At 50.6% G+C, this 27,229-nt stretch overlaps 1 protein-coding gene across 1 annotated transcript in view; it reads left to right on the forward strand.

Moving 5' to 3' along the window:
* The first annotated feature begins 2,390 nt into the window (after positions 1-2,390).
* The window catches only part of SMAD6 (SMAD family member 6), a 41,470-nt gene continuing 16,631 nt past the window's right edge, over positions 2,391-27,229 (forward strand). Inside the window, exons 1-3 of the mRNA XM_051628954.1 lie at positions 2,391-3,976; positions 6,267-6,323; positions 8,007-8,084. Coding sequence (XP_051484914.1) covers positions 3,181-3,976; positions 6,267-6,323; positions 8,007-8,084 — 931 coding nt within the window. The 5' untranslated portion in view covers positions 2,391-3,180. The remainder of the gene's footprint in view (positions 3,977-6,266; positions 6,324-8,006; positions 8,085-27,229) is intronic.

Genomic DNA, 27,229 nt, shown 5'->3' on the forward strand with positions numbered 1-27,229 from the left:
ATTGTTCTTGGTACCATATTGCACACACCATGATTATATAGTGTTGGAGAAGCAGTAAGAGGTTGCTTGCTGAAATAATAACCTACCCTTAGCTTAAAGAGTGCTATGTTTAAGGTTTATATATATTTAAATGGTGGTAATTGCACATTTGTGACATAGTGTAATTTGGATGGCAGTTTATAAATAAGATACTGGAAAGAAAAGCATCAGCTGCATTTGGGGAGGTAAATCTTGGGGTCATGCAGGGCAGGCTGATCCATGCGGATTTTAAACAAATGTTGGAACCTCTGGGGAGCAGCCTGGGGATGGACAGGGATCCTGCCTGGGTCCAGGATCCAGGAAATCCCAATTTCTGCTTGCAAGTCTGAAGGTGGATTATTTTTTTTTTTGCAGCCCTTCCATGCCTTTTTAACTTGCCTTTATCCCTAACATGAAAAAGGCCAATAGCATTTTCTTTCCCCAGCTGGTTGTTGCCTGACTTCTAGAAACAGCTCTAAACCATCATCTAGGTACCAAATGTGGCTGCTCTGCAGGTCGGTGAGCTCTGGGGTTTAGCACAGCCATGATGGGACATAATTTCCACACAAAGCAAGGCCGTGCTCAAGTAACATCATCTGGTTTTCCCCCTGGTTTGGTTTCTGCGCAGGGAGGGACCATCAATCCCAGGGGCAGCAGGTCCCTTGCAGGATTTCTGTGACTTTTTGATACTGCATTTTTAATGAGGTAAACCAGACATTTTCTAACACCCACCCCCCCAAAAAAAAAAAAAGAGGCAGGGGAAAAGGAACTTTGCCCCTGGTCCTTCAGGTCAGTGAGGGCAGAAACAACCCCAAAGTCAAAAGAATCCCTTCCCATACTGTAATTATGGTGGTGCAAACCTCAGCGGCCACATGGATTGATTTTAAACCGAGTATTTTGGAATCCCTTACGTGCAGCTGATGCAGACAGAAGAAGTTTGCCATAAAAAAAAATATAGTGTGGACTCAACAGAGTGTATTCAAATCATGGTTTTTAGGTGCAGCAGCGGAGGTTTGGGGCAACGGGGACATCAACCTTCAGTTACTGCAAGAGCTCCCTCTCCGCGCTCAGGTTGGTTGAAACACATGCATTGTTTTGGTTTGGGGGCTGCTTTCTGGGTGTTGCTTGCTTTTTTTTTATTCCTAGCTGGGAAATAAATTACCAAGATTGATTATTTTTTTTTTTCATTAGCAAAGTTTTCCCCCCTCCGCGGCTGGTTTTTGGGACGATGCTTGCTGCTCTCAGCAAGGTTCCCACGCGCGACACCAAGCCGCCTGAGGGGACAGTGGGGGGGCTTCGCTCACCCCCTCCCGCCTGGCCTGCCCCCCCCGCCCGGGGCCGCGGCGCACACGGGCACGAGGACCCAGCGCGGCGCGGCCCGCGGCGCCCGCGGAATGTCTTTCATTCACGGGCACGGCGCGCGGCGCGGGGGGGGGGGGAGGGATCCGGACCAATCGGCGGCGGCGGTTCCGCGCGTCACGCGGCGGCGAACCAATGGGAACGCGCCGGGCCTGAACTTTTGCCACGGCGGACAAGTTGATACATCGCGGGGGTGTGTCCCGCCGCCGCGGCTCCGGCGGGGGGGGCGGGGGGGGGTCTTTAACCCCTGCGTTGCCACGGCGTCGCTGTGACCTACTTTGATGGGACGGTTTGGGTGGGAAGGGACCTTACAGATAACCTAGGCCAAGCCCCCTGCATGGGCAGGGACACCTCCCACCAGCCCAGGCTGCTCCAAGCCCCATCCAACCTGCCCTTCAACACTGCCAGGGATGGGGCAGCCACAGCTTCCCTGGGCAACCTGGGCCAGGGTCTCACCACCCTGACAGTCAAGAATTTCCTCCTCATGTCTCACCTCAATCTCCTTTCTTCCAGTTTTCATCCATTCCCCCTCGTCCTCTCCCTCCCTGCCCTTGTCCCAAGCCCCTCCCCAGCTTTCCTGGAGCCCCTTCAGGCACTGGAAGGTGCTCTCAGGTCTCCCTGGAGCCTTCTCTTCTCCAGGCTGAACACCCCAACTCTCCCAGCCTGTCCCCAGGGCAGAGCTGCTCCCCCACTTTCCCCGGGGCAGCCGCGGTGAGCCCACCCCCTTTTTCTCAAACATCTACATCCCTGAGGAATGGGGGAAGGGGGGGAGTGTGTGAAAGGCGCTTTCCCGAGGGGAAAAGCGGGGGGGGGGGGGGGGTGGTTTCATGCGTGTGCCTGTCCCTTTAAGAGTTGAGAAACCGGAGCCGGTGTTTGCGCAACGCCCGGTGCCGCGCGGAGCCGCCAAAGTGTCTAGACTGGCACATGATGGGGCCGCAGCCAATCGCGCCGCCGCTCGCGAGGGGCCCTGCGCGCGCGCCCCAGACACACAAAAGCCAGCGAGGGCGGGAGGGCGGCGCGAGCCAGCGCGGAGGAGGCGGCGGCGGCCCCGGCGGCGCGCGGGGAGCGGCGCGGAGCGGAGCGGCACCGGCCCCACCGGCCCCAGCGCCGGGACCACCGGCCGCGCTCTGGGATACCTACAACACGTGCTGACACCGGCCTGCGCTCTGGGTTCTGCTGCTGGGCTGCCGGGGTTTTTTTAATACCTCTTTTCTTTTTTCAATTTTTTTTTTTTCAAATTTTTTTTTTAATTTTTTTTTTTTTTTCCTTACGATTTTTGGCCGAAGGGACCCGATACCTCCCAGCGCCCGTCCCCCGCCGGGGCATTCCCGCCCCCCTCCCCGCCCGCTCCCCGCGCCCCCGTTGTGCGCTGGAGCCGAGCGCTGCCCCGGGCTCTCCCCGTCCCGCGCCCCCGCCGGCCGCCCCCGCCGCTCCCCGCCTGGCTCCGCGTTGGCAGCCGATGTAGGGCACGGCGCGGCGCGCCCGAGCCCCAGCGCCGCCACGGGAGCGGCCCCGCACCGCCGCAGGCGTCGGCGCAACCCCCGCGGCGCCGTCTATGCCCGCTCCGCGCTCCCTCCCCGCCGCCTCCCCCATGGTGCGGCCCCGCCGCGGGCCGTCGGCGAGTCGCTGGGCAGGGCCGCGGGGAAACGAACCGCCGCGCCGGGTGCTGCGGGCAGCCCTGCGAGGGCGGCGGGTCTGAGATGAGATAAAGCCGGCGGCGGAGCGAGGAGCCCCGCGGAGGGGGGTGGCGGGGCGGGGGGTGGCGGCGGAGAGCGACGCGACCCCCGGCCGCCACCGTGTCGTATGTTCAGGTCCAAACGCTCAGGGCTGGTGCGGCGACTTTGGAGGAGCCGCGTCATTCCGGACAGGGACGGCGGAGATGGGAGCGCCAGGAGCGGCCACGACCTCGGAGTCACCGGTAGTTTTAAAATCCCGGAGAAAAACCCTTCGGCGGAGATCCGCGCGGTAGCGCGCAGCTTACTGCGGGAGGCGGAGGAGCGGCGCGGCGGGGCGGGCGAGGCGGCTCCGCGCCGCGGGGACCCCATGGCGGAGCGGCGAGGGGCCCGGTTCCGCGCCCCGCCGCGACGGGAGGGCGCCGAGGGGGAGAGCCCGCGGCGGGCGCAGGAGAGCGACGGCCGGACGGTGACCTGCTGCCTCTTCACGGACCGGGAACCGGGCGACCCCCAGGCCCCCGCCGCCGCCTTTGGCCCCCCCAGCCCCGACGGCGCGACCGACGGCGGCTCCCCGGAGCGGCGGGGCCGGGAAGGGCGGTCGCGGCTGCTGCTGCTGGAGCAGGAGCTGAAGGCCGTCACCTACTCGCTGCTGAAGCGGCTGAAGGAGCGCTCGCTGGACAGCCTGCTGGAGGCGGTGGAGTCCCGCGGGGGGATGCCCAGCGGCTGCGTGCTGGTGGCCCGCACCGAGGTGCGCTTGGGGGGCCAGGCTGCACCCCCCCACCTGCTCCTGGGCAAACTCTTCCGCTGGCCCGACCTGCAGCACCCTGCCGAGCTGAAACCCCTCTGCGAGTGTCAGAGCTTCGGCGTCGCCGACGGACCCACCGTCTGCTGTAACCCCTACCACTTCAGCCGCCTCTGTGGGCCAGGTGAGGAGCCGAGGGATTGGGGGGGGGGGGGCGGGGGGCGGTCGAGGTCTTTCCCCCCCCTCTGTTTAGGGCTACTGGCTCCTTGGCTTACTTTGAACCCGCGCAGCAGCGCGGATGCGCGGCCGGGATGCGCCTGGTCCGGGGTCTCCCTCCCCGAGCCGGCATCCCCCGTTCCCCCCCCCCCTTCCTCAGCCAACAGTTGTGCTTGAAAAGCCTTTTATTATCCCCCCCCCTCTTCCCGCCGAGGTTCCCCTGCTATTTAGGTGCAGAAGGGGCGATAATATGCAGTTTGCATCCTGCTGGCGCCAGGCTGGCTCGCTGGTTATCGGAGCGGCCGCGGAGCCGGGCAATTACCGCCCCGGCTTAAAGCCGCAGGGCCCCGCCGAGGGCAGCGGGCGGGGGTCGGGGGGGGTCGCGGGGGATGCCCCGGACCCGCGTGGAACCGGCGGCAGCTGGAACCCGGGCACTTCTCAGGCTTTTCTAACTTTTTTTGCCCCCCCCGTGGCCAGAGGGACGGCGGAGGACACCGACCTCCTGCTGACGGGCCCTTTCCTGGCAAGAGCTTTGATTTCAATTTTAGTTTTTTAATAATTTATTTTGCAATCCGGGATCCTGCCTGGTTTTGCATCATTTCTTTGAAAGAAACTTGTATGCTGGGCGTGCTTCCCTCGAAGATCGCTAGAGGCTGGAAGCAGCTTGCTTTTTTTTTTTTGGAGCAGGCGTGCAGTTGTAGGGACTGGGCGTTCAGTTTAGAACCGGGCAGAGTTTCCCAGTGACTTTCCTGCAGCGGGGGTTGTTTTCCCAGCGGTGTGTGGCTGCAAGCCCTGGGCAGGGAGTAGTAGAGAGCAGAGCTTTTCTCGAGTGGCTCTTATCGGTTTGATAGTGGGTGTCTGTGCCAGGGCCCCACCCGCTCCGCCCCGGCGCTGGGGACGGCGGCGGGAGCTCGGGAAGGGCCTTGATGCCCTTTTCCTCAAGTGTTTGCATGACTCTCTGCAGAGACCGTCCCCGTTTGCGTTGGACACTCACTTTTCTGTGGGGTGACAGAGCTGAGTGGTGTGAAAACACCCCAGCGCAGGACCAACCCCGCTGCGCGTGGCACAAGTTGTGTTACATCCAGACTGGGACTTTGGCACCATTATTTTTTTAATTTGAGGCTCTTTAAGTACCCTGTGAAAAGAGCACCTTGCTGCTGGGCCGCTTGCTCGATGAGGGGAGATGAGGAACTTTTTCATAGAAGCAATAAACGACCAGGGGCCATCCCAGAGCCATCATGGGGGGATGCTGAGGTTGTTCTTATTGAGCAAACGCAGGCTGAGCTGCTGTTGTGTGGCTCAGTGCCTTGTGCTTGGGTCTGTGGGGGAGCTGAGGAGCACACCCTTGTTTCAGTAGTCTGGGGTCAGTGTGGTGCTGCTGACTTCTCAGGACAATGTCTCACTAAAGTCAGTGTCTGCTTAAAGTTGCTGCCATGATAGCCCAGCCAGCTGCATGCTGCTCAATTTTAGCAAGTTATAATTCAAGAAACATAGCACTGCCATAGTTCTGAAGGAAAAAAAAAAACCTCACTGACCAGTGCACGAAGTTGATGGAAGACCTCGGTCAGCCTTTTGCGTGATCTTGACTTTTGCAAGGGCGGCATGAGCCAGTTAGATGACCTGATTCAGCAAAGCACTCTGAAGGACTTGCTTAACTTTAAGTGCATGACTGCTGATGTGCTGCTGCTTGAAGCTGAACGTGTGCTTGGGAACTTGGCTGAACCAAGGTCAGGGTGAGCGGGATCATGAGAGGCCTCTGCTGTGGAGCCTGTGTTGGGATGGACCAGCGTAACTTCAGTAGCTGAAGCCAGCCTGGCCCCTGGTGTCAGGCTTTGTAAGCTGAGAGAGGAGTGTCTGATCATCCAGCACCCTTTTTCAGTCCTTGTAATGTGTTTGGGGAGCTCAGCGTGTGTTTGAGGCATGGTTGGAGGGTTGTCTTCCAACACAGATGATGGAAGCATCATTCTTCGGCAGCAAGGTGCCATTTTGTGTGCTGTGGGTTGTGGGTATCCAGACAGGGTAATGGGGTTTGCAGGAGAACTGCAGCACTTTCAGTGGTAAAGCTTGCTCTGAAAGGCCACAGTGGAGCCCCCCTTTTTTCAGCGGTTTGGAAAACTCTTGTTCTTCAGTTGGTTCCAAGTGGGTTTTCTTCCATTGAGTCTTTATAAGGTTGGAACAGTTCCTACCCTGAAAGAGAAAGCACGAGGGTTTCGTTGAAGAACCCCACAGAGCACTAACATAAAGTTTTGTTCTTCCAGAGTCTCCACCACCTCCCTACTCTCGGCTGTCTCCTAATGATGAGCAAAAGCCACTGGGTACGTGTTTTCTCTCTTTTGATCTCCTGGCAGCTCTTTCATGGTGCAGTGCTGGTACTGGTTTGAAGACATCCCTACATAGCACGTCAGGCAGAAGCCAACACGTCGGGATTTTATGGCTGCTCATTATTTCTGAGCAAGCATCAGCTGACAGGTTTTAAGAAGTAAATGGATGTCAGTTTATCATACCAAATTATGGTGTAGACACATGCATATTTTCCAAAATAATACGGAGCTCTATTTTAAATGAAGGCGTAATGAAAGGTTACCTGACGCCGTGCCCTGTCTGCGTGTGTAATCTGTGGGGTGACAGAGCAGAGGGGGAATGGGAGCTCCTGGGTGCCATTTCCATCAAGCCCTGGCTGCTCAGCACCACGGAGGAACCTGCTATTACCCTTCCTCTCTTTATTAAAATGAGACATAAACTCTTTGAAACCCAGTGCTCTGTCATTTCTGAATGTTTTTTTCACTTCTCCTGATGAATTATAAAAGCTTTTTTTTAAATAGCCTAATGAAAGTGCCTTGGGTGGGAGGGTGGAGATGTTCTGAATTGGCATCACCACATCCTGACTATCCTTTCTCAGAGCCCACTTCTTGCTCAAGCAAACGGGAAGCAAAGATGCAGGAGGGAAGGGAGGAATCGCATGCCCCTCTTGGGATTCTTGTCAGGACTGGTGGCTGTGTCAGGAGTGTGGGATTTCTCTTTTCATCCTGTGGTTGGTGGCTCTGATTTATGGAGGGGAATGACCGAGGCGAGCTGCAGGGACAGGGAGGAGACAGGAGGCAGGGTTTGCCAGGACGTAGGAGCAGGACAGCGTGCCTGTGTGTCCCACCCTGCCCCAAGGGAGGGTGGGAGCTGCCCATGCCAAAGGTGAGTCCCTGCCCTGCCAGGCCTGGCAGCTGCCTGCAACCAACACTCCTGCACCCACTGCCTGTCAGAGGGACCAGCTCCTTCATTCCTGCAGCCACGCTGCAACAAAGGACAGTGACCAGAGCATCTTGCAAAGCAAAATTTGCAGGTCATGGCTTTTTCCCCAATGTTTGTTTTTTGTTAGGTATGGAGAAAAAATGGAGTTGTCCTTCCCCATGCTCCCACTTCCAACTTAATTCCCTTTAGAAACTGCTTGTGCTGCAGGGAGAGATGATAGTGAGTGACACGTGACTATTAAAACAACAGCCAGGGATTGAAATTTGCTTCAGTGGCTTGTTTGATTGGTAAAATAATAGTTAATCTGTGAGCAAACAGTTGAGCAGTTAATTAGAGGGGTGTAAGCAAGAGAGAATAACAAAGACTCTTAACTTGTTAAAACAAGGTTTCCTTCGCTTCAGCAAAGAGGAAGGAAGGAAGGAAGCAAGAATAAACAGCTTCAAGAATTTTAATGGTGATAATTAAGTATAGTAACTATGAATTGTTTAGAGGCTTAATGTAACTTTATCCAGTAAGCACCAAGTTCCTACTTGTTTGATCAACTTAACTGCAGTTATTTTTGTGGTCGAAGCAATTCAGACTTTGCATTTGCATGGTAGAGGTACAAAGTTAATCGCTGCTTTCTGGCCCAGTGAAGAGTTTCTCTTGGGGAGAGGTGGGCTGGTGACAGGAAGCTCAAGTGCTCATGTAGTACTTGCAAAGACAAGAGGACAAAAATGCTTATTTTTTTTTCTATTTTTTTTTTTTTCCCCCAGATCTATCAGATTCCACGTTGTCTTACACTGAAACAGAGGCTACAAACTCGCCCAACGTCACACCCGGAGACTTCTCAGGTTGGCAGATGTTTGCGCCTTCCCACACGTGCTGGGGAGCTGGTGGCTGGGGCAGGGATGCAGGAGGACCCAGGGGGTCATGGTGCTCTTGTTCATTTACATTCTTGGTGTGAAAAGAAGGAAGAAAAGAGCAGCTATTTGAGTTGATTGTTCAGAGATGTCTGCGCTCTATGGGTTGTGATAAGAAGCTGTGTGTGGGACGAGTGTGCTGGGACAAGTGGTGTGGCTGCAGGACCATGCATGTCCCCCACGGAAGCCACCAGGACCTCTCCTGAGCCCTGGGGTTGTGGGCTGGCATAAGGCTGGGCTGTACCCAGTCACCATTCTGGTGGAGGGAGCCATGAGGCCGTTTCAAATGCTGGTGGTTCTTGCCGAGTCTGCCCAGCTGGTGTTACCTCTTGGGTCCTGGCCCTGCAGTGCAAACCCTGCCTTTGGGAGCAGGGCTCCCAGCTCCCATCCCACTGAAGCACCCGAACAAAGCTTTTGCATAATTAGGTCCTGGTTTTCACTCTGCCCCACCCTTGCAACCTTTCATTCATTTAATGGTGCTCTGTAAGGCCTGGGGTGCTTTTACCTGCAGGCAGGCCGGGAGTTGAGGCTTTCGTTTGATGGTGTTGGGTTTTGGCTGCTGTGATTGTTTCATGTCTTAAATCTTGAGTGTCCTGTCCCAGGCTGGCTGTGTGGAGGGCAGGAAGGACCCGTCTGTAGGACCAGGTTTAATTTCTCTATAATAAATGGTCTGGTTAATGGTCTGAGAACTGATGAACACTGACTGGTCCTCATCCTGGTGAGGTCCCATGTGCCTCCTTCAGCAGTTGAGATGGGCTTTGTGGTGGGGTAGGACTTTGGGCACCTTGGTGCTGAGTTGCCAGATTGCTTGAGTGCATGGATAGGGTTTGCTGCTCCCTCTGGGAGATGCTCTCAGTCGGTGGTGGAGGGAACCCTTGGGTCCATGAGCCACAGCTTTTTGCTTCTCATTCTCTGCTTGCAAAAGCTTGTGACCGGTTTGGTGAGACCTGTGACTTCCTTGGGATGTTTAAGCTGATCCTGACTCCGTGGCAGTCTGAAGAGCATTTAGACAGCACGGCACCGTGGTGTCACGGTGTGGTGGCGCGTTCCCCTCTGGGGATTTTCCCTTCTCCTTTCAGGTTCTCCTGCCGCGGTCGCTGTTGCCGCGTGCCGGCCTGCCTCGCTTTTGTTGTGCTGCCAAGTGTCCGTGGCAGGGGAACAATTGATAGCCAGGAGTTGGATCGTTTGGGGTTATGCTATAATAAATATCTGCTAGCAGTGCCTAACGAACATTCCTCGGGGTGGATACACGTCCGTAAAGCTCCCCATGCCCATGGATTTTATTGTAACTTGGTAATTGCGATTAATTATATCAGCTGCGTTGAAAAACTGGGGTTCCTGAGGATGTAATGGTTCAGCTTCTCTCGCAGCTGAGCTCTTTATGGGACATCTGGTGGATTTTCTGGAATAGAAGAGAGATTTTAGCTTTTACTTAACAATATAATGATAACATGTGACTGAGATTGTACTGAAATTGGATACCTCCTCTCCCCCTGTATAGTTTCCAGTGGTGTAACTTTTAATAAGAGTCTGGGGCTGGGTGATTTATTTTTCCCCAGTGCTCATGATTGCTGAAAGAGGATAAGAGCTTTGCTGAAGTTAACCCATACTTGTCATCACAGGGAAGTAAAAGGAAAAAACCCACTTAGACTCAAGTTGATCTGCCATATTTCAGTTTGTTTATTGTCCATTTCAGCTTATTTAATAGGTCAGCTTGAAATGTAGGTCTGTGTAAAGGGTGCACAAAGCACAGGGTCTTCCTGCCTTTTCTTGTCTGTACTGAAGGAGCTCAATGTGCATTTAACTCTTGTTCCAAAAATAAGTACATTTTGGATCTAGCATCAAGCCACTACTATTTATTGCTTCAGCTTTGATCATCAAAAAGGCTTTTGCTACTAAAACCACAAAACTCAATTTTGGATAACAAAGAGAACCATTCTTTCCCTGTTACTTGTTTACTTGGTGAACTTCTAAACAGGAAGTTTTAGATTGAAGTTGAAGATCATCTCTCTCATAGGTATCAATTAAAAAAAAAAAATAACCCAACCTGTTTTTGAAGTCAACCTTTTCATAGCCGGAATACTGGTCTTAAAAAATAGGAAGAAGTCTTGAATAAACTAGCAAGCTCGCTATGAAATTTGGAATAACAGTCCATGTGAACTGGAAGCACAAGTTCTGAGTAGTTGTGCGGATGTGACCTTCTGTGTTGTGAGCCAGATTGATGGATGATACCCCAGAGTCCTCTTCATCTGAGGATCGAAGTGTTTGGGTCATTAAATGAAGCTGTTTGTCCAGGAATTGGTGTCCAGTCACAACAGTTCCCTAGAGAGCAGGTTTTAGGAGCACATGTAGTTGGGCTGGGGATGTTCCTGATTTCTCGGTGAGGTGCAGTGGCTTGGGAAGATCTGATTTGGTGGGGAAAGGCACCTGGAGACATTTGATCCTGATGGTTCCATCTTTTGAGCTCATGCAGTGTCACATTCAGGCTTGTGGGGTTACAAAGAGGGGCTTCATCTTTTCCTCATTTGCTTTATTTCTGGAGCCATCTATGCCTGGGAAGCAGAGGTGACAAAAACCAGCTGCTCTGGAAGTTGTATTCCAAGCCCAGGTGGTTCTTCTGGCCAGGGTTGTGCTGGTCCCCTGGGTTCTGGCAGAGCCTTGGCTGGTGTCGGCGTCCCCATGGCTCCCCAGGCTGGAGCCGGGAAAATACCAGGGAAAGGGCAAAATCCATCAAGGCAGAAACAAAAGCTCAGCCCCATGACTCATAATTGGTGGAACATTTGTAGTAATTTTTTTTTTTTCCCCTCAGACTTGGCTCCTCCAGCACATGCCAAGAAGCTGCTGTACCCGTTAGACTTGCCAGGCTTGTAGAGGGCCGCGCTGCTGCTGCGGGAACTGGTTCCATACAGTGGGGACGTGCTGGAGCAGATGGGGTGGGCCACGGCATTCCCTGTCTTCTCCTAAATCCCACAGGGCTGTCCTTGGCTTTCCTTGGGGAAGACTCTCTCTTAAAGATCATGCTCCTTGGTGTGCCCCTTGCACTGTGCGCTTCATCTGTCTTTCTGGCTAAAACAACCCCATGAATTCTGCAAGTCACAGCCAGAGTTTTTGCTAGTGATGGCTGTAGATTGTGGAGGTTCTGAGGAGGGGAAGGGTTGAATACAGCTAGGAGGACAGAAGGTGTTGCTGCTTGGAAGCCTTTTGTAGATCTCCACGGTGATCTGACCACTGCTCTTGTCTATCCTCTAGAGAGTGTAGAGATGTTGGTGCATCGCTTTTCTTTGGAGCAATAATAAATGAGGATGAGTAATTAGCTGTAGGAGCCTACAGGTAGGGATGGGTGCAGCTCACTGCTGCCTCACAGCAAAGTCCCCAGCCGCCATGCAGAGGTCCTACACTGCTGGGTGTCTCCATGGAAGATACTGAAGACAGTGCCTGCAGCAGTCAGTGCTGAGCTCTCACGGTAGCTGGTTTTCCTCCAAATGAGCGACTCACCAGCAGAGCCTGTCTTGTGTGTCCCTCTGTGTCTGCCCTTTACTCCTCACTTGACTGGGAGTCATCCCAGTGTTTGTGTGGAAAGGTTCATGGTGGGATGGAAGTGCCTTTGTGATCCCATGTTGCCCACAAGTCTGGAGGCAAGTTTTCTAGAGGGAAAAGGCTCCTTCCGGAGGGCGGACATCCAGCTTGGAGCTGGGCATGGCACCTTGGCAGTGAAGAAAAAAGTGCTACCAGGGGAGAAATGAGAGCCGGGAACAGGAGAAGGGCAGAAGAGTGTGGTTTGCACCAGCAGCAAGAGGACTTGCAGGAGGCCAGGGAGGGTGCTTCTTTCGAGTTATCAGCAAATAACTCTAACAGTCTGTTTTCTGTTAGACTTTGAAATCAATTCACTTCCCATGTGCTCAAACTCTTCAAGAGTTTCAGCTTTGAGGAACCCATTTGTAGCTGGGAACATGCAGCCAAAAGAAATTGTGAGTTGGTGGTTTGCTGGAGGGGTGATTAAGTTCTCTCCCCACTCTGGAGAGGTGGCCAGCCTTCCCCAGAAGTGGAAGCACATGCCTGAGTCTGCTCCAAGCAGCTTTCCCAATGCCTAGAAGATGACAGGCTTCATGTAGAGATGGGATCTGCTCAGTGACTTACTTCATGTTATCCCTTCCGAAGTTGATGGAGGATAATTGTAGATTTGACACAGAGAGGAGACCAAATGGGTTGGAGCTGATTTAAATTATTTTGGATTTTTTCAAGGCTTGGGAATGTGGAGAAGCTGTTTGTGGGGTGGTGGTGGGACCGAGGGTATTGAATTTGGGGAGCAGGGTCCCTATACCCCCAAAGGAAGGAAGGCAGGAACGTGCCCATCCATCCCAGTTGGTGACTCAGCTCCCTGAAGTGATGCCACGGTGCCAGAGCCAGAGGGTTTTTTCTGTTTCCAGCAATATTTAGGATGAACTCAAGGAAGCATATTTAAAATCTGCTGAATGGAGAAGGTGAATGTCTCTCTTCCTCTCCCCCCAGAAATAACAGACTGCAAGGATTTATGCTAACAAGGAAATTTATGAAGATCCTGTGTGTTAGGAGTAGGAAAAAAAAAAGCCTATAAATATGTAGGGCGGATATGTGTGGAAACTGGGCAAACATTGCCCTTTCCAGAGTGGGGGAGAGCTTGTGAAATGACCTGTTAACAGGAAAAAAAAGAAGATATTTTTCTCATTAATAAGGCAGCAATTTCTTTGGGGGGTGAAATGTTGGTTTTGCAACTTCTGATGCTTGCCTCTGGCTTTGGTGTGACTCGGTGCTGGGCTCCCACTGCAGTGCTGGCTCAGGTTGGCAGCACTTTGGGCTGGGAGCTGCGGAATGGGTCTGACCCAGCAGGACCTTGGGCTGGGGGCTGCAGGATGGGTCTGACTGGCAGTGCTGTGGAGCTTTTTAGTCCTTTTTCTTCTCCCCTTCTTAATGCAGAAGCATAAATCCATTAAGAAGAAAAAAAAAGAGCACAGCATATCTGTGCATCCAGTTTAATCACAGACAGATGTTTATTTGGGCCAGTAATGGTTTTGGTTTCCTTTTTCTTTCATATTTAACTTTAAGTTTGCTGGCGTGTCTCACCCTGCGCAGTCTATAACAATCAGGGTTTGGCTAAAAACCCTCCTTGTCGGAGGAGTGCGGGCGTTGCCAAGAGCTACTTCTTTGATGCAAAAAAATACATCCTGGAGGTGCTTTGTCAGATGTTTTTATATTAAACATTTTTCCTCCATAGTTGTAGTTTGCCAACGGGAAATAAAGTGCATCTATTTTCCAGTGTCGTTAGTTCAGAGAGGAATTCTTTGCTCGGTGTGAAGGTTTTTCTCACGTGACCGTGGATGGCTGCAAATGTTGGAATCCCCATCGGAGAGCGTGACCGTGCCACAGCATCCTTCCCAATGGGTGGGAGAACTTCAAAACAACAACCTGCCTCCACTTGGGGTTTGTTCTTGTGCAGCTTCTGGCCCTGCCTGGGGTTGACATCAAAGGCAACGTTGCGAACTACAGGGTGAATCATGGAATTAAACCCTGAAAGGGGAGGTAGAGAAGCTTTGGGAGTTGACATCCCCAGGCTTTCATTGCCTGTCCCCTTTGGAGAGATGCAGGTGTGCTCTTTTGTTCTCCAACAAATGTCAGTTTCTGAGTTGATTCTTGCATTGTGTTTGTGCTTGCCATGGTGGGTGGCAGCTCCTGGAGTTCAAACACTTTGGAGCAGAAGGAGGAGGAAAGCTATCATTAATCCTGCAGCTAGCAGGCTCCTTGTGTCCAAAGGCTGTTGATGACAGTGCTTTGTCCATGAGGAATGTATAATGCAGCAGAGAGTGCTTCACTTGGGTTGTTGACAGACAGCTGAAGATGTTGCCCAGAGCATTGAGACTGAATCAATACACCCCTATATACCTTGAATACCTATATACCTCCTTGAAGAAGGAGCCCCTTAGATCAAGGCCAGGGAAGATGCTCCGTCTGCATAGTTGTTTCTTCATTGAAGCTCTGAAGAGCAACTCAGGGTGGACCACCAAACCCAACAGCCATAGTGTTGAGGTCATCAGGAGCTTGCTCTTGTAGAGCTGGCTGATGACCACACTTCAATGACATAAACTCTTGTGTTGCCACCAGTACCCAGCACCCTGTCTGAGGAAGCTGGTGACCCTGTCCGTGCAGAGCATGGGCATCTGGACAGAGGATGAAGTTTCAGCTGTGGCTGTGCAGCTGTACAGGGGTTTCCAAACCAAGTGACACCCGTTCATGAAAAATATCCACCAAGTTAGGAGCTTGCAATGCAAACTTTTGGTCTCAAAATCAATTTGGAGCTGAGCCGGAGTAGTAACGTGGGGAAGAGAAGGGTGAGGGACCACTGGGTAATTTGCTGGAGGTGGGAAAAGAGATGGTTTGTGCTGAAGGTCTGCCAAGGAGGGAAATAAAGGTTGTTTGGAGGCTTTGCATCCTGCGCAGCATCATTACCAGCCTCCAAAAATACTGTCTTCTCTGAGGGCAGCTATCTTCTGGACTGGGAGACGGGGACTCGTCCCTTTGGTATTAGCTGTACAGAGGCTTTGTGAGAGCAGTGTCCTTCTCCATCGTATTGATGGTGTCAAGGGGGGAGGATGGGAGGGAGCCTCCACAGCACCCTGTGTGTAACCAGGGCTGCTGTGTCCCAAGGACCTGCCCACCCTGAAGACCATCTTCAGTTGAGACAGCTCCAGTGACGTTCTTCATCTGAGCTGATGAAACAGTGGTGTACTCCATTCTTCCCACATGCTTTTCCCTGTGAGGAACCAGGGAATCAGTAATGTTCATAGGGTAGATGGGGCAGCTGAATTGAGCTGACGTCTCCCATGTCACCTTCCATTGCTTGCATCACTTCACAGGGAAGAACATCTTTGCTCTTCAGTTATTATGATGGCTGATACTACTGCTTTAGCCCTCCGAAACAGACAATACTTAGAAAGATGTGGACAATCAGAGCTGTCCCTAGTCCAGAAAATGGAGTAAAAATAAGTAAATAATCTGCTGGAGCTGTAGGATCATCTGTCTGGAGTAACACTGATTGCTTGGTGCACAGAGAGTGGAAAAAGGTTGGTCTTATCAATCTTTGGCCCCATGCCTAGTGCAGGATTAAAGCTGCTTTGCAGATGATACCTCTTTATTTAGGTGTGTACACGCAGCTTCTGGCTCTGAAGGAGAATTTGTGGTGATGGAGCCAGGCAGGACGATGCCCTGAAATGAAGGTACCACAGGCACTATTTGGGGAGCACCATTTTGATGTAGGCAATACACTGAATTTCTCAGGATGTTTCTGCAGAGGAGAGTTGTTCTTTCCTCCTTCCCTTTACCTGGAACTGGGATGACTTTTCACAGCTAGCTGGGATGTTTTCAGCTTAGAAGTTCTTGGAGTAAGTACAACACCCAGACAAAATATGTTTTTGTCTGTGGTTCATTGAGTCGTTATGATGTTTGGCCTTGAATCACAGGATCATCGCATCCTTCACTTCCCCAAGCACCTAAGCATCTCACTTAAAAAAAGAAACATCAGGAAGTAAGCAAGTTACTTAAAAGTAAATTAGTTTAATCTTTGTAGCCAAAACATTACATTTTTGCACCCTCTTAGGATCTGGATGTGGCTTTCTAGGTAGTAAAAGTTCTTTTGATGTAACTTGGATTGTGTCTTTTAAATAGTGTGTATCTGATGGTGCGTCTTTGAACTTTTCCTTGTTCCCTTCTCCTGTGCTTTTGTTTCTAAACAGATTTGCTGAAGACTGGACACAGTGTATTTATGGCCTTTGAAAATGGTGAATGTTTTGAAGGAGGAATTTTGGCTTCTTCCAGGGACCTGTAGAGAGAGGCTTGTGTTCACGGTTACAGTAATAGATATTTTTTTTTGTGTGGCACTTTGATGAGTGAGAGGTGTTTATAGGTGTGATTCATAACTGAGTTACTAAGGTTTTCCACGGAAATAACTTATTAAATCGGTGGCGCTCACAGAAACGATTGAAGTCTGTAGATTTGCTGTTCATCAAAGGCACCTCCTTTCCCAGACTCCAATACCTAACTCAGCATTTTACCTCTGGAGGATGCTCAGACCCAAAAGGGCTGTGCGGTCTTGGGGCTCGAGACGTGTTTTAGTAAGGAATGAAAAAAAACCGCCCTAAGACAAACTGGAAAGGAGGGGGGAAAAAAAAACCAACCCTTTCATGAAAACATCCCTGGTCGTAGGGAGCTGCTGATGGTTAAAACTGGTTTTCTGGAACACTGCTTATTTGTGTGGACTTTACTTTGCTGCTCAGCAGCCGAAAAGTACATCCCTTTACTGCCGCTGGCCGGGCTGCTGCCGGCTTTGAAGTGCCTCAAGCCCCTGGAACCGCAGGTTCAGTTTACTGGCAAAGGAGACTTGGCTCTTTGTCCTTCCAAAGTGCTTGGGATCGGAGGGGATTAGGCACGTGGCTGCTGGCATTCCCAGCCCTGCCATGTGTCCTGCTGTGCTGGGGTCTCTGGGAGGGAGGAGAGAAGCAGGCTGCCTCCCTGGTCACTGGGAATTGAGTGGTTCAGCAGGGCAAAACAAAACCGGGGCAGCAGGGATCAACCATCCAGTCCAACCCTCTGCCATGGGCAAGGACACCTTCCATTAGGCCAGGTTTCTCCTCACAGCAAAGAATTTCTTCCTCAGATCTCATCTCAATCTCCCCTCTTTAAGCTTGAAACAGTTCCTCCTCATCCGTCACTCCCTGCCCTTGTCCCAAGCCCCTCCCCAGCTTTCCTGGAGCCCCTTCAGCCACTGGAACGTGCTCTAAGGTCTCCCTGGAGCCTTCTCTTCTCCAGGCTGAGCAATCACAACTCTCCCAGCCTGTCTCCAGAGCAGAGCTGCTCCAGCATTTTCATGGCCTCCTCTGGACTCTAACCAGCAGCTCCATGTCCTTCTTAGAGGGAATGAAGAATGGGGAGGGACATTGGATCAGTGAGGTCTCACTTTGCTCATGGGGCATCACATTTATGTGGTGCTTGTCCCAACCATGGGCTGCACTCTTCCTCCTGTTCTGTGCCTTTCCCTTGGTTGATTTTCGCAGGAAGTAGGTGTTTAGTCAGAAGAAAAGCATTGCTACAAGGGCTGAGTGCTGAGAGAAGGGAGGTTGATGAAAAGTTGTGCAGTGCCAGCACTGGGGTCCTGCTTTTGGATGCTGACCACTGTTGAATTCCTCCTTTGGTTTTTTGTTTGGTTTTCTGTAAGAGCAGAAACATTTTGCGTGGAAAGGCCTGTCTTGGCTGACCTCTTCCAGAGTTGCTGAACACTTGTCATGCCCTTCACAGTTCCTGGGGCTGGAGCAGGGATTAAAGGGTCTCCAGCATTGAAGTGCTGGGGCGTGTTCATAGAATAATTGAGTCGTTTTGGTTGGAAAAGACCTTTAAGATCATCAAGTCCAACCATTAGCCCAGCACTTCCAAGTGTTGCTGTCCCTTCCTGGAAGGTCTTTTCCTTAGGTGAGAACCTGAGCATCACTTCAGTTTGTCATCCCAGGTTTTGGTTATGGGAAGACACCAGCAGCATCGTGGGATATCAGTGCAATTAAAACCAAAGCCCTATTCCTGCCTGAGCATCTCCTTAATCAGCCTTTTATTAGCCGGTTCAAGGCAAGTGGCTCCTGACAGTAATTTGATTGCCCCATTGCTGTGATCTGGACTTACTGTTCAGCTGGTGGTAAACAAACACACCACTTCTCCTGGGTTTTTTGGTTGGTTTTGGATTTTTGTGTTGTTTGGTTTTTTTAATGTGTAATAATTAGTTCTGATGGCCAGACCTGAATTCCCTCATACAATACAACCTGTTCCTACCTCTCCACAGGGATGCAAACTTTGGCTGGGAACAGGCAGGCTGTGAAGCTTCTCTGTGAACTCAGCATTTTGCAGTTCAGGTTATAAAAGCCCATGGACAAAACCTGCCAAAAAATCAAATTCCCAACAGTGCAGGAGAGAGGCATCAGTAGAGAATTTGTATTTTTCTTCACAGCAGTTTTCTGTTCCTGGGAGAGCAGGAGGCCTTTCCTGGCTGTGTTTTAGAGGCCAGAGGAGGAGTTGGAGGCTTCATCCTGCTGCGGGCGCATCTCTTGATGCACAGAGGATCACACCAGGGATACCCAGGCAGAATTTCTCACAGCAACACTGTGGAAGGGTTTGAGACACAACTGTGTCAGTTTTATCTACATATTCCATTAGCAGGAGTGAAACGCGCCAGCAGAAAGGCTGTTTTTCAGCTCTTCCCATTTATTAAGGTCTCATTTGCTAGGATTTTTCCATTCAAGGAGCCAAAGAATGTTATAGACTTTAAAAAAAAATCCCAGTTGCTTTATGCTTTTACACATTGTGATGCAATCCACTGTTGCCTGTTGAATGAGGAAAAAAAGCATTGACTGAAGGGTTTGCAAAAATGGCCCTGTAGATACCTGCAGGGAGGTGGAGCACTTGGGTGTCTGGTTAGCAGGTGATGACAATGCTGTGTTGTCTTTAGGTTTATTCCTCCAGAGACAGGTGGATCCTGGAGGGATAGATGTGCTGTTCAGAACACATCACTTGCCTTTTTTGTTTCCCTTCTGGCTCTTCCAAAGCCAGGCCTGTTCTGGGGCGGGTGCCTGGCGCTGCGCTTGGACAACGCTCTGTTTGTAAGATCCCGCACTGGCAAAATCCCATGTTTGTCCACTTAGAAGAATGAGGCAGCTGATTCATCTCCCCTTCTTTGCAGAAAGGCTGTGGGATCCCAGCCTGGCCTGTCCCACACTGGTGGCAGGGAAGGCAACCATGGCCCATAGTGGCTGGGAACTCCCCTGGCTTTGCTTTTCCTCCTCTCTGAATTAGTGCTGGTGTGTCACTGGACCCCAGCAATGCCTTTGGGAGCATTGTCACCTCTTCCCCCAAGCCCTGTAGCACCCACAGATCCTTGTGCCCTCAAACTCTTGGGCTGTATGTGAAAGTTACCTATTTGTAATATTTTTCCCCATTCTTAGGATCCCAAGAGGCTGTGACATAACCTGCCTTTTTGCAGAAAGGGAACTGTGGGATTCCACTGAAGGCCTCACCTTGTGCTCAGTGCTGCGGGTTTCTGTAGGGTCCCACACTTGGAAAAGGGAAGCAAATGTGTTGGGGAAGGTCTTTATGCTAATTAGGTCTAAGTAATAAGCGAAACGTGTGGGAAGTGCTGAACTTAAGTTGTAAAGACACTGTGAAATACTTTGTAGACATAAAAAATGCTGGTGGAGGTGATGCTGCAGGGGCTTGTTCCTGAGGAACATGGGTTAATTGTCAGACTTGGTAGAGTTAGATGAGTGTTTGGTAGAGTTAGGTTAGTGTTAGGTTATGGTTGGACTTGATGGTCTTAAAGATCTTACCCAACTAAAATGATTCTGTGATTCTGCTGGGCTTGATGTGGCTGCTGATGCTCTCTGCTCCTGTCCAGGGGCCCGTCATGGTAGTAAGTGCATTGTACAGTCTCTCTGTTGGGGTTTTTGATGGAGCAAAACTGTTGTGGCCCTTGTGATGTTGGCACTGTTCTTGCCCATCTGAGAAGAGGAGCCCTCATCCATGCAGATGTTGAGATGTGTGAGTGAAAGTTATACTGAGTCTTACAGCTGAGAGTCACGGGTGCTTCTAAACAGCTCAGACTCCAAGATTAGATCTGGTGGGTTTTGTCTAGTGCAACAACTTGGTGTATCCAGCTGTGGGGAAAGGGAGCAGATGTGAAAAAGGGGAGTTCCAGACCCAAGCTGTCCATATAAAGTGTGTCTGCAGCTGCCATTGAAGTCTTGAGCTGTTTCTGCCATGGGGCTGATAATGGTAAATCTGAATCCATGAGACCTAGACTGTGGCCTATTCAGAACTAGAGAACTCATTCTAACAAGATTTTATGAAGCCCTGAAAACACAACTCCATAGTTTTTGGGAGGGAAGTAGGTGCCTGTGCCAGGCTGAGGAGCAGCAGTCTTCCTTGGGGGGGGCAGGGCTTGTTTTTACCCCAGTTTCTCAGGAATTGCTTTCTGAGATCTGCAAAAAAAACCCCAACTGAACAAAAAAAAAAAACAACAAGAAAACTTTATGAATCAACCGGGAAGCCAGTAAAAATTAGTAGTAACAAGCTCATTTCAATAGAAATGGGTTTGCTGCTCTGCCGGCTGCCAACCATTTATGAGACTGGCTGGGTGCCGGCGAGCAGGGTCCAGCACACTGCATCCTTCCACCCTCCTGCTGCTGGAAATAATTTGTGACTTAAAAAAAAAAAAAAAATAACTCTATTGTGGAGCTTGTTTTATGGTTGGGGCCTGAGTTGGGCAAGGGTGACAGCTCTAGCTAGCTCCAGTTTGCAAAACCCGGTTGGGGGCTTTTTGCTCCCTCTCAGGTGGCTTCCTGCTGGGTTTTGGCAGTGTAGCTGAGGACGCTGGGCGAGTGTTTCATCCGTGGCACATTCAGTCTGCTGGCTGGATCCGGTGCAAGGGGAAGAGCTGGGTTGAGGTAGCCATGCTGATGTTGCTGGGAGGGTTGGATGCTGTCACGTGCCATGTGCTGAGAGCCAAAGGTCACTTGTCCTCCTGGTTCAGCCAAAGCAGTCAGTGCTCCTGCAGTGTGAGCTCTTGTCCTCACGGGACAGGGTGATCCTTGAACAGGGGGTGGGCAAGAGGAGACTCGAGCTATTTTGTGTCCCTTCATGAGCTGATGGTACACCTTGTGCAGGAGCCATTTGCTGGGATACCCTGGGCCACTTTGCTAAAGCCACTCGCGTGTGTGGCTGTGGAAACGTTCACCCCAGGGGAGAGCAAGGAAATTCCTTTGCGAGTACAAAGTAAGGTAAAGACCCTGTACACGGGGTGAGTTGCTCTTCCCCCCATTGTTGAGCTATTTTAATGAAAGGGAAAGGTCAGCAAAAGTATGTTTTTTAAAAAAAAAAAGTCACTTGCATATCACTGTTTTTAGACTAGGAGCACTCTGAGCAGCTTCTTTGCCGCTGAAACAAGAATATTAGAGTTATTTTTTTATTTCCAGGTAATCAGAGCCAGATATTTTGAAATATCCATGGTCTTTTTCACATTGAATTCGGATTGAATTCAGCTGGGCTTGAAAGGGTCAGTCATTTGAGACTTTTAACATTAAAGATCTTTGCAAATTAGTTTTGCTCTTGCTATGCTGAGTTTGTTTGTGTAAAAAACCCTCAGTGGATTTGGTATGTGTCTGTCTTTGAAGGGCTTTGCTTCAAAGGCTGCTTGCACTTGGTGTTTGATGCTGAGCTCTGCTGGCTGGGAAGCTCGGCTGCTTCGCGGGGAAGCCTCAGCTAATGACTTCATGAAAACCTGCAGGAAGGACAAGCTGAGCATGGCTTTTCAAAGCCTTCAAGGAAACTGGATGCCTAGGACTCATTCCTGATAGGAAACTAGTGCTGGAGCTCCTTCAGGGCCTCACGTGTGCTGATGTACAGTCCTACCCCATCCTGTACTGCACACACAAGGATGCCCTGAAGCCTTCCCACGCACTGGCTGCACGGAGCCAAGCACATACATACATACATACATACATACATACATACATACATACATACATACATGTTGATGTAGCAGGGGGTATAGCTATCTTTTTAATTATCCTAAATGAGGCTTGCATGCAGAACTGGGGCAGTTTGCCTCCCATGGCCAGCAAGGTGTTTGGGGCTGTGGAGATGGGTGTTTTGGAGGGGTCACCAGCTGCTGTTTGTTGCCTTGTCCCAGGGCTGTGGGTTGTTTGGGTCACCCTGGGTTTGGTCTCTGTGATTGATAGAGTCTGAAATGTGGTTCCCTCCTTGCTCCTTTCCTGCTTGCTTTGGCAGGAGACAAAAGGAGCCCGTGGGTGACCTGCATGGTGTTGAGAGATTTAGGAATAGTTGGTCCCAGAAAATTAAACTGAGATCTTTGCACTCAGAAGCCAACCAGGAGATGCAGTTGGACCATGGCTATTTACGAATTATTTTTAAAAAGTCAAACAGTAAAAATAATATTGGAAAGTTTCCTGATTTTTTGGCTTGAAATCTGTCTTTTCCAAAGGTAATTTAATCTCTGAAGCAGAAATGTGAGAACCTGTCTGACGTGGTGGTGTTTTGCGTTTTGGATCAGATCTGTCACCAAACAGGTTTTGTTCACGGTGGGGCAGGAAGCCCTTTCCCATCCAGCCTGATGTACACGTGCACATCCCACCGTGCTGCAAATGTTAATTGTTCCTTCTAAAATACGTAAGCAGCAGCAAAAAAAGGAAGGGCTAGTGGAAGGGCTGTCACGTCCCAAAGCCTTGGACTGCTGAAGAGAGTTGCTTTCAGAGCCCAGCAGAAAACATGAAGGTTTATGTGAGCAGAGAGCTTGTTGTCCATGTGAAACACGAGGCTTCATTTTGGTGATGCTCTTGGGCTGCCTTCTCTGGCTGATGGGAAGGGGCTGCCCTGGCTGGATGGAGGCAATATGATCAATCAGGGTTTAAACGAGGACAAAGCAACCAACCCCAGAACATTTCTGAGAGCCAGAAGATAATCCCGGATCAGCTGGGGCTCAAATCGCTACCGCTCCATCACTGCCTTGCAGAAAACGTTAGTTTCTCTCCTCTCCCCCTTTTTCTCCCTCTCATTGAGATTTGTACACAATATTATTTTAATCCCGATACTCTCACCCCTCCTTCTCCCTCTGCCCTTCCCTGCAGGCTCTTCCCCCCACGCAGGCTGCAAGAGGCCCACAATGAGAACCAGATTTCCCCTCGGAGGCAGAACAAGCTGCGCGCGGGGGCCGGGCCAGGGCTGGGCTGGCACTGTGCGGGGCCCAGGCCTGCTTGGCCCTCACTGCTGCCTGACTCCAAAATGCTTTTTTTCCTGCCTCTGTCCTCTTTGAAACCCAGGGTGTTTTCACTCCTGGAGTTTTGGGCTGGCTCCCGAGCCATCCCACCTCAGAGCACGGCCTGGGTGCCCGTGCTGGGATGCGGGATGGGCCACCCAGCTTTCCGGCTCACGGCCCTGGCTCGGCCACCCCCGGCCATGGCAGCACAAGCTTTGCTTTGTTTGCTCGTTTGTTTGCTCATTTGTTTCTCAGGCTCTTCTGTGGGTCAGGCTGCCTTGGTGCAGATCCCTGGGTTCGAGTGCTTGTTGAGCATGGGAAGCCTCTGCTGGGATTTCAAGGCATGTTTTGCATCTTAAGGGTCTTAGGCACTCAGAGGATGCTTCCAAGGCAGGCAAGCAAGTTGAGGATTTAACTGCAAGCAAAATTGGTTTAAAGCATTAACAGCTCACACCCTTCTGCTTCATGAAGTCTCAAAAGGCCTGCTCATGTCTGTCCTTCAGCACCCTAGACCAGTGCAGGAGGCACAAACTGGAGAACTGAGGGTTGTAGCTAAAACCTTCATAGAGTTGTAGGCTAGTTTGGGTTGGAAGGGACCTTAAAGCCCATCCAGTCCCACCCTCTGCATGGGCAGGGACACCTCCCACCAGCCCAGGTTGCTCTAAGCCCCATCCAACCTGCCTTGAACACTTCCAGGAATGGGGCAGCCACAGCTTCCCTGGGCAACCTGGGCCACTGTCTCACCACCCTCACAGCAAAATAATGTCTTTCTAATATCTAATCTAAATGTCCCCTCTCTCAACTTAAAGATTAAGTTTTAATTTAAAGAAAAGCTTTAGCTTTTTTCCACATCAGGATTAACACCTTGGCTTGGGCTCTCACCTAGGCAGGGATCTCTGCTGGCTGTGGTTGAGCCCCATAAATGACAAAGGGGAATTGGCAGTTCCCTGCAGAATTGAGGTTCCAGATCCTAGTGCAAGGCAGTGTCTCACTTAATGGGGTGCTTGGGTACCCCTGAGCTGTGAGGGTTAGCAGGATGAGGCCACCAGGATGCATGCAGCCATGTGCCCTGATCAGAGGAGAGGTTGGACAGAGATGGGGCTTGATGAGAAAATAAATGGTTCCAGTTGGACCTGATGGAAAAAAAAATGCAGCTGCAGAAGGTGAGGGTGAGCACAGTTACCTGAGGTGACTTAAAGTCTTACCAGAGGGTTTCTTCAGTGCCTGGGTGAGTGCCCTGACCTGAAGGAAGCGGCACAGGCTCACCTTGGAGCTTTTATTACTTATTTCTCCTTTAAAGTTGTATTTAATGCTTGTGTTTATGTGGTTAAGGTGAAATACTGTGTAAGGAAAAATTTCTTCACTGAAAGGGTTGTCAGGCCCTGGTGCAGCCTGCCCAGGGCAGTGGTGGAGTCCTCATCCCTGGAGGGATTTAAAAGCCATGTAGAAGTGGTCCCGAGGGATGTGGTTTAGTGGTGGCCTTGACAGTTCTGGTAGGTTAATGGTTGGACTTGATGACCTTATCCAAGGTTTTTTCCAACCAAAATGATCTCATGATTCTAGGGCCTGTAACATGTAGGCAGCAGAAATGGTTTTCCAGAGTTCTTTGTTTTCATCCCATCATAACTGAGGGTGCAGGGATGGGATTGCATCTCTTTGGTGTGAAGCTCCTGAGCTGCCACTGTGAATGGTGTGGAGTCATATGTGACTGGAGAATCTTTGGTGCTTTAGAGACTGACTTGAATTGGTGCTGCAGAGGCAGGAGCAAGTGTTGTACACAGATGCAGACTTGAGGTATCGGATCACCCTGGTACCTTGAAATACTTCTCTGGTGCAGTGAAGCAGACTGTGATGCAAGGAGGTATTCTCAACATCTCAGGGCTTCAGGAACATGACTTTTCTCGTTAGCCCCACCTGGTAGCTCCCTGCAAAGGGATGCCTGTGTCCTCCTTGGGGCCGTTGCTTCCTTCCCAAGGTACCATCCGTCCTGGTGGTGTTCCTAGAGCAAGGAGGGGGAAATCAGGGCTAGTTTGTTGTTGTTTTTTTTAAATAAAGCGAGTTGAGTACTCCCAGAGTGGTGCCTCTCTGTTTTGAGTAAGGTTGTGGGTGTTTATTTGAGGGAAGAGCAGCTCAGCCAAACATCCTGCTTTTAAACTTGAGTTTGCAGCAGTCGGAAAGATGCCTGCAGCTATATTTGTGTGAGCCTCCGACTGCCGCTGTTCCGAGGCTTCTTCGTCTCCAGACACAGATGGGATGTGCAGCCAAGGCTTAGGAACAGGCTCCTGTCCTTTTGGGGTTTCTGGGGTGTTAAAAGCTCTGGTCACCTTGTCTTTGCACTGTAGAAGCTCTGGCTGTGGCAGCACATGTCCAGCAAGACATCCAGTGTCAGGTGGGGAGCTGGGTGTCTCGCAGGGCGCTGAATATCCCACCTCTTCCCAAAGGAGCCCTGGGTTTTGAGACAAAATAAATGGCAGTAAGAGCTGCCAGGTTCAGGGGGCACAAGATCTTGAGTTTGGGTCAAAACTGATGTGGTTTGTTGTTTTTTTTAATCCTGTTTCAATCCCAAACACAGCCCTGCCAGAAGCTTGGCTCAGCTTAACCAGCAGCATGAGGCACATTTTTGTGTTTTGGGGTATGTGAGGAAACCTGAACCCAGGTGAGTCTGGCTGAGGCCAGGGAGCTGTGCCCTTCTCACCCCATCCTCTGGCTCCTCTCTGGGCTGTGGAGAAGAACAATGATGTGCTGAGGGAGGGTGCAAGCAGGACTTATTTTTGTAGATGTTTTTCTTAGCAACTAGACTAAAAAAGAATCTATGCTCTGGCTTTTGCATGGCACACAAGAGGAAACCCTTTTTCAGCTGATGCAGAGACCCTTTTTTGGCTGGGACAGGTCTCTTGTCTGGCAGCAGCCAGGGTTTGGCCATCACAGGCCCCCTGAAGCTGCAAGAGAAGTTAATGGCAGCTCTTATTTTTAAAACTTAATTCTGAGAGTGTGGATGCACGAATCTTGTATCTTTACCACCTCCTGCACACCACAACTTTGTGCTTTTTCAGCACTTTGTTCCTTCAAACAGTCCATTTACTCTTGTATCAGCCTCTTTGAATTTTTGCAAAGCTGGAGTGTGTAGTTTTCAGCTGTGAATGACCATCAGGAGATGTCCTTTACCTTCTTCAAGGCATGGGAATTTGTTTTCAGCAACACTGAAAAAGACTGAAGACATCCTTTAGTTACATGGGTATAACTAAATGCCACCAATTCCACATCAATTTTGTGTCTGCAGGTAGAAGGATCCTCTAATGTATTTATATTCAGAGTCCATCCCCAGCTTGATTTCATAGCCAGAGGAATCTAGGACACATTATCCATAAGATTTGAATTCTCTTAGTGAGATGTTGCTATTGCGTGTAATGAAAGGGCTGATAATTTTTTGGGGCCATTTTGGTGCTGTCTGGTAGCAGTCCTCACATTTATCATGAGTTAATACAGATGTTCATGTCTGAGCTGTTCTTCTAGACACTTAACTGCAGATGGGGGAGAAAGAGCCACTTGTAGGGCACAGTTCATCTTCTCTGTAAGGGAGAAGTCTAAAAGTCAGATGAGTTATGCCCCAGAAGTGCTTATGTCTCATTATTTGATGCTGGGGGTTGTAGCCACAAAGGTCTGGGCTTGCTCACACGGACCCAGGATGCTGTGATTTATCCTGGTGTCAGCTGAGCCAGAGGAGAGGACTTGGGTGGCCATGAAGCATGTGAAATAAGACAAAATAATCTGTTTTTAAAAGGGAAATGTACCACACTGGCCACTGACACGAACAGCAAGGTTTTTGCAACTTCAACCAGTGCTGGACTATCTCCATTGTTTAATAGTGGTCATGAGTGTGATGTCATGGGCAGAAATAGTGCCTGTTGTTTTCAGAGTAAAAGTTGAATTTCTTGTAATCTTTTCCTGGGCTGCCACCCCCTCCAGCCTTCCCCTGGAACCTGGGAGCAGATCTCCAGCCCCTTCCTGATTGTTTTTCCAGCTCCATTACACAAGGCGCATTTGTTTGGTTTTGCAAATTGGTCATGAGCAGTGTCAATAGCTGGAGATACACAGAAAGGGGAATGGACTTTATTTGGGTTTTAGGGCCTTCTAAACGAATAGTGCCAAAGCAAATACGGAGTTTTATGCTGGGACACACTTAACTAAACAGCCCTGTGAGCTCGTGGGGAGAGGTTCAGTGGAGTACAGCAGGGGTGGAACC

Source organism: Apus apus, chromosome 10 (assembly GCF_020740795.1).
Source record: "Apus apus isolate bApuApu2 chromosome 10, bApuApu2.pri.cur, whole genome shotgun sequence".
Classification (NCBI taxonomy): Eukaryota; Metazoa; Chordata; class Aves; order Apodiformes; family Apodidae; genus Apus; species Apus apus.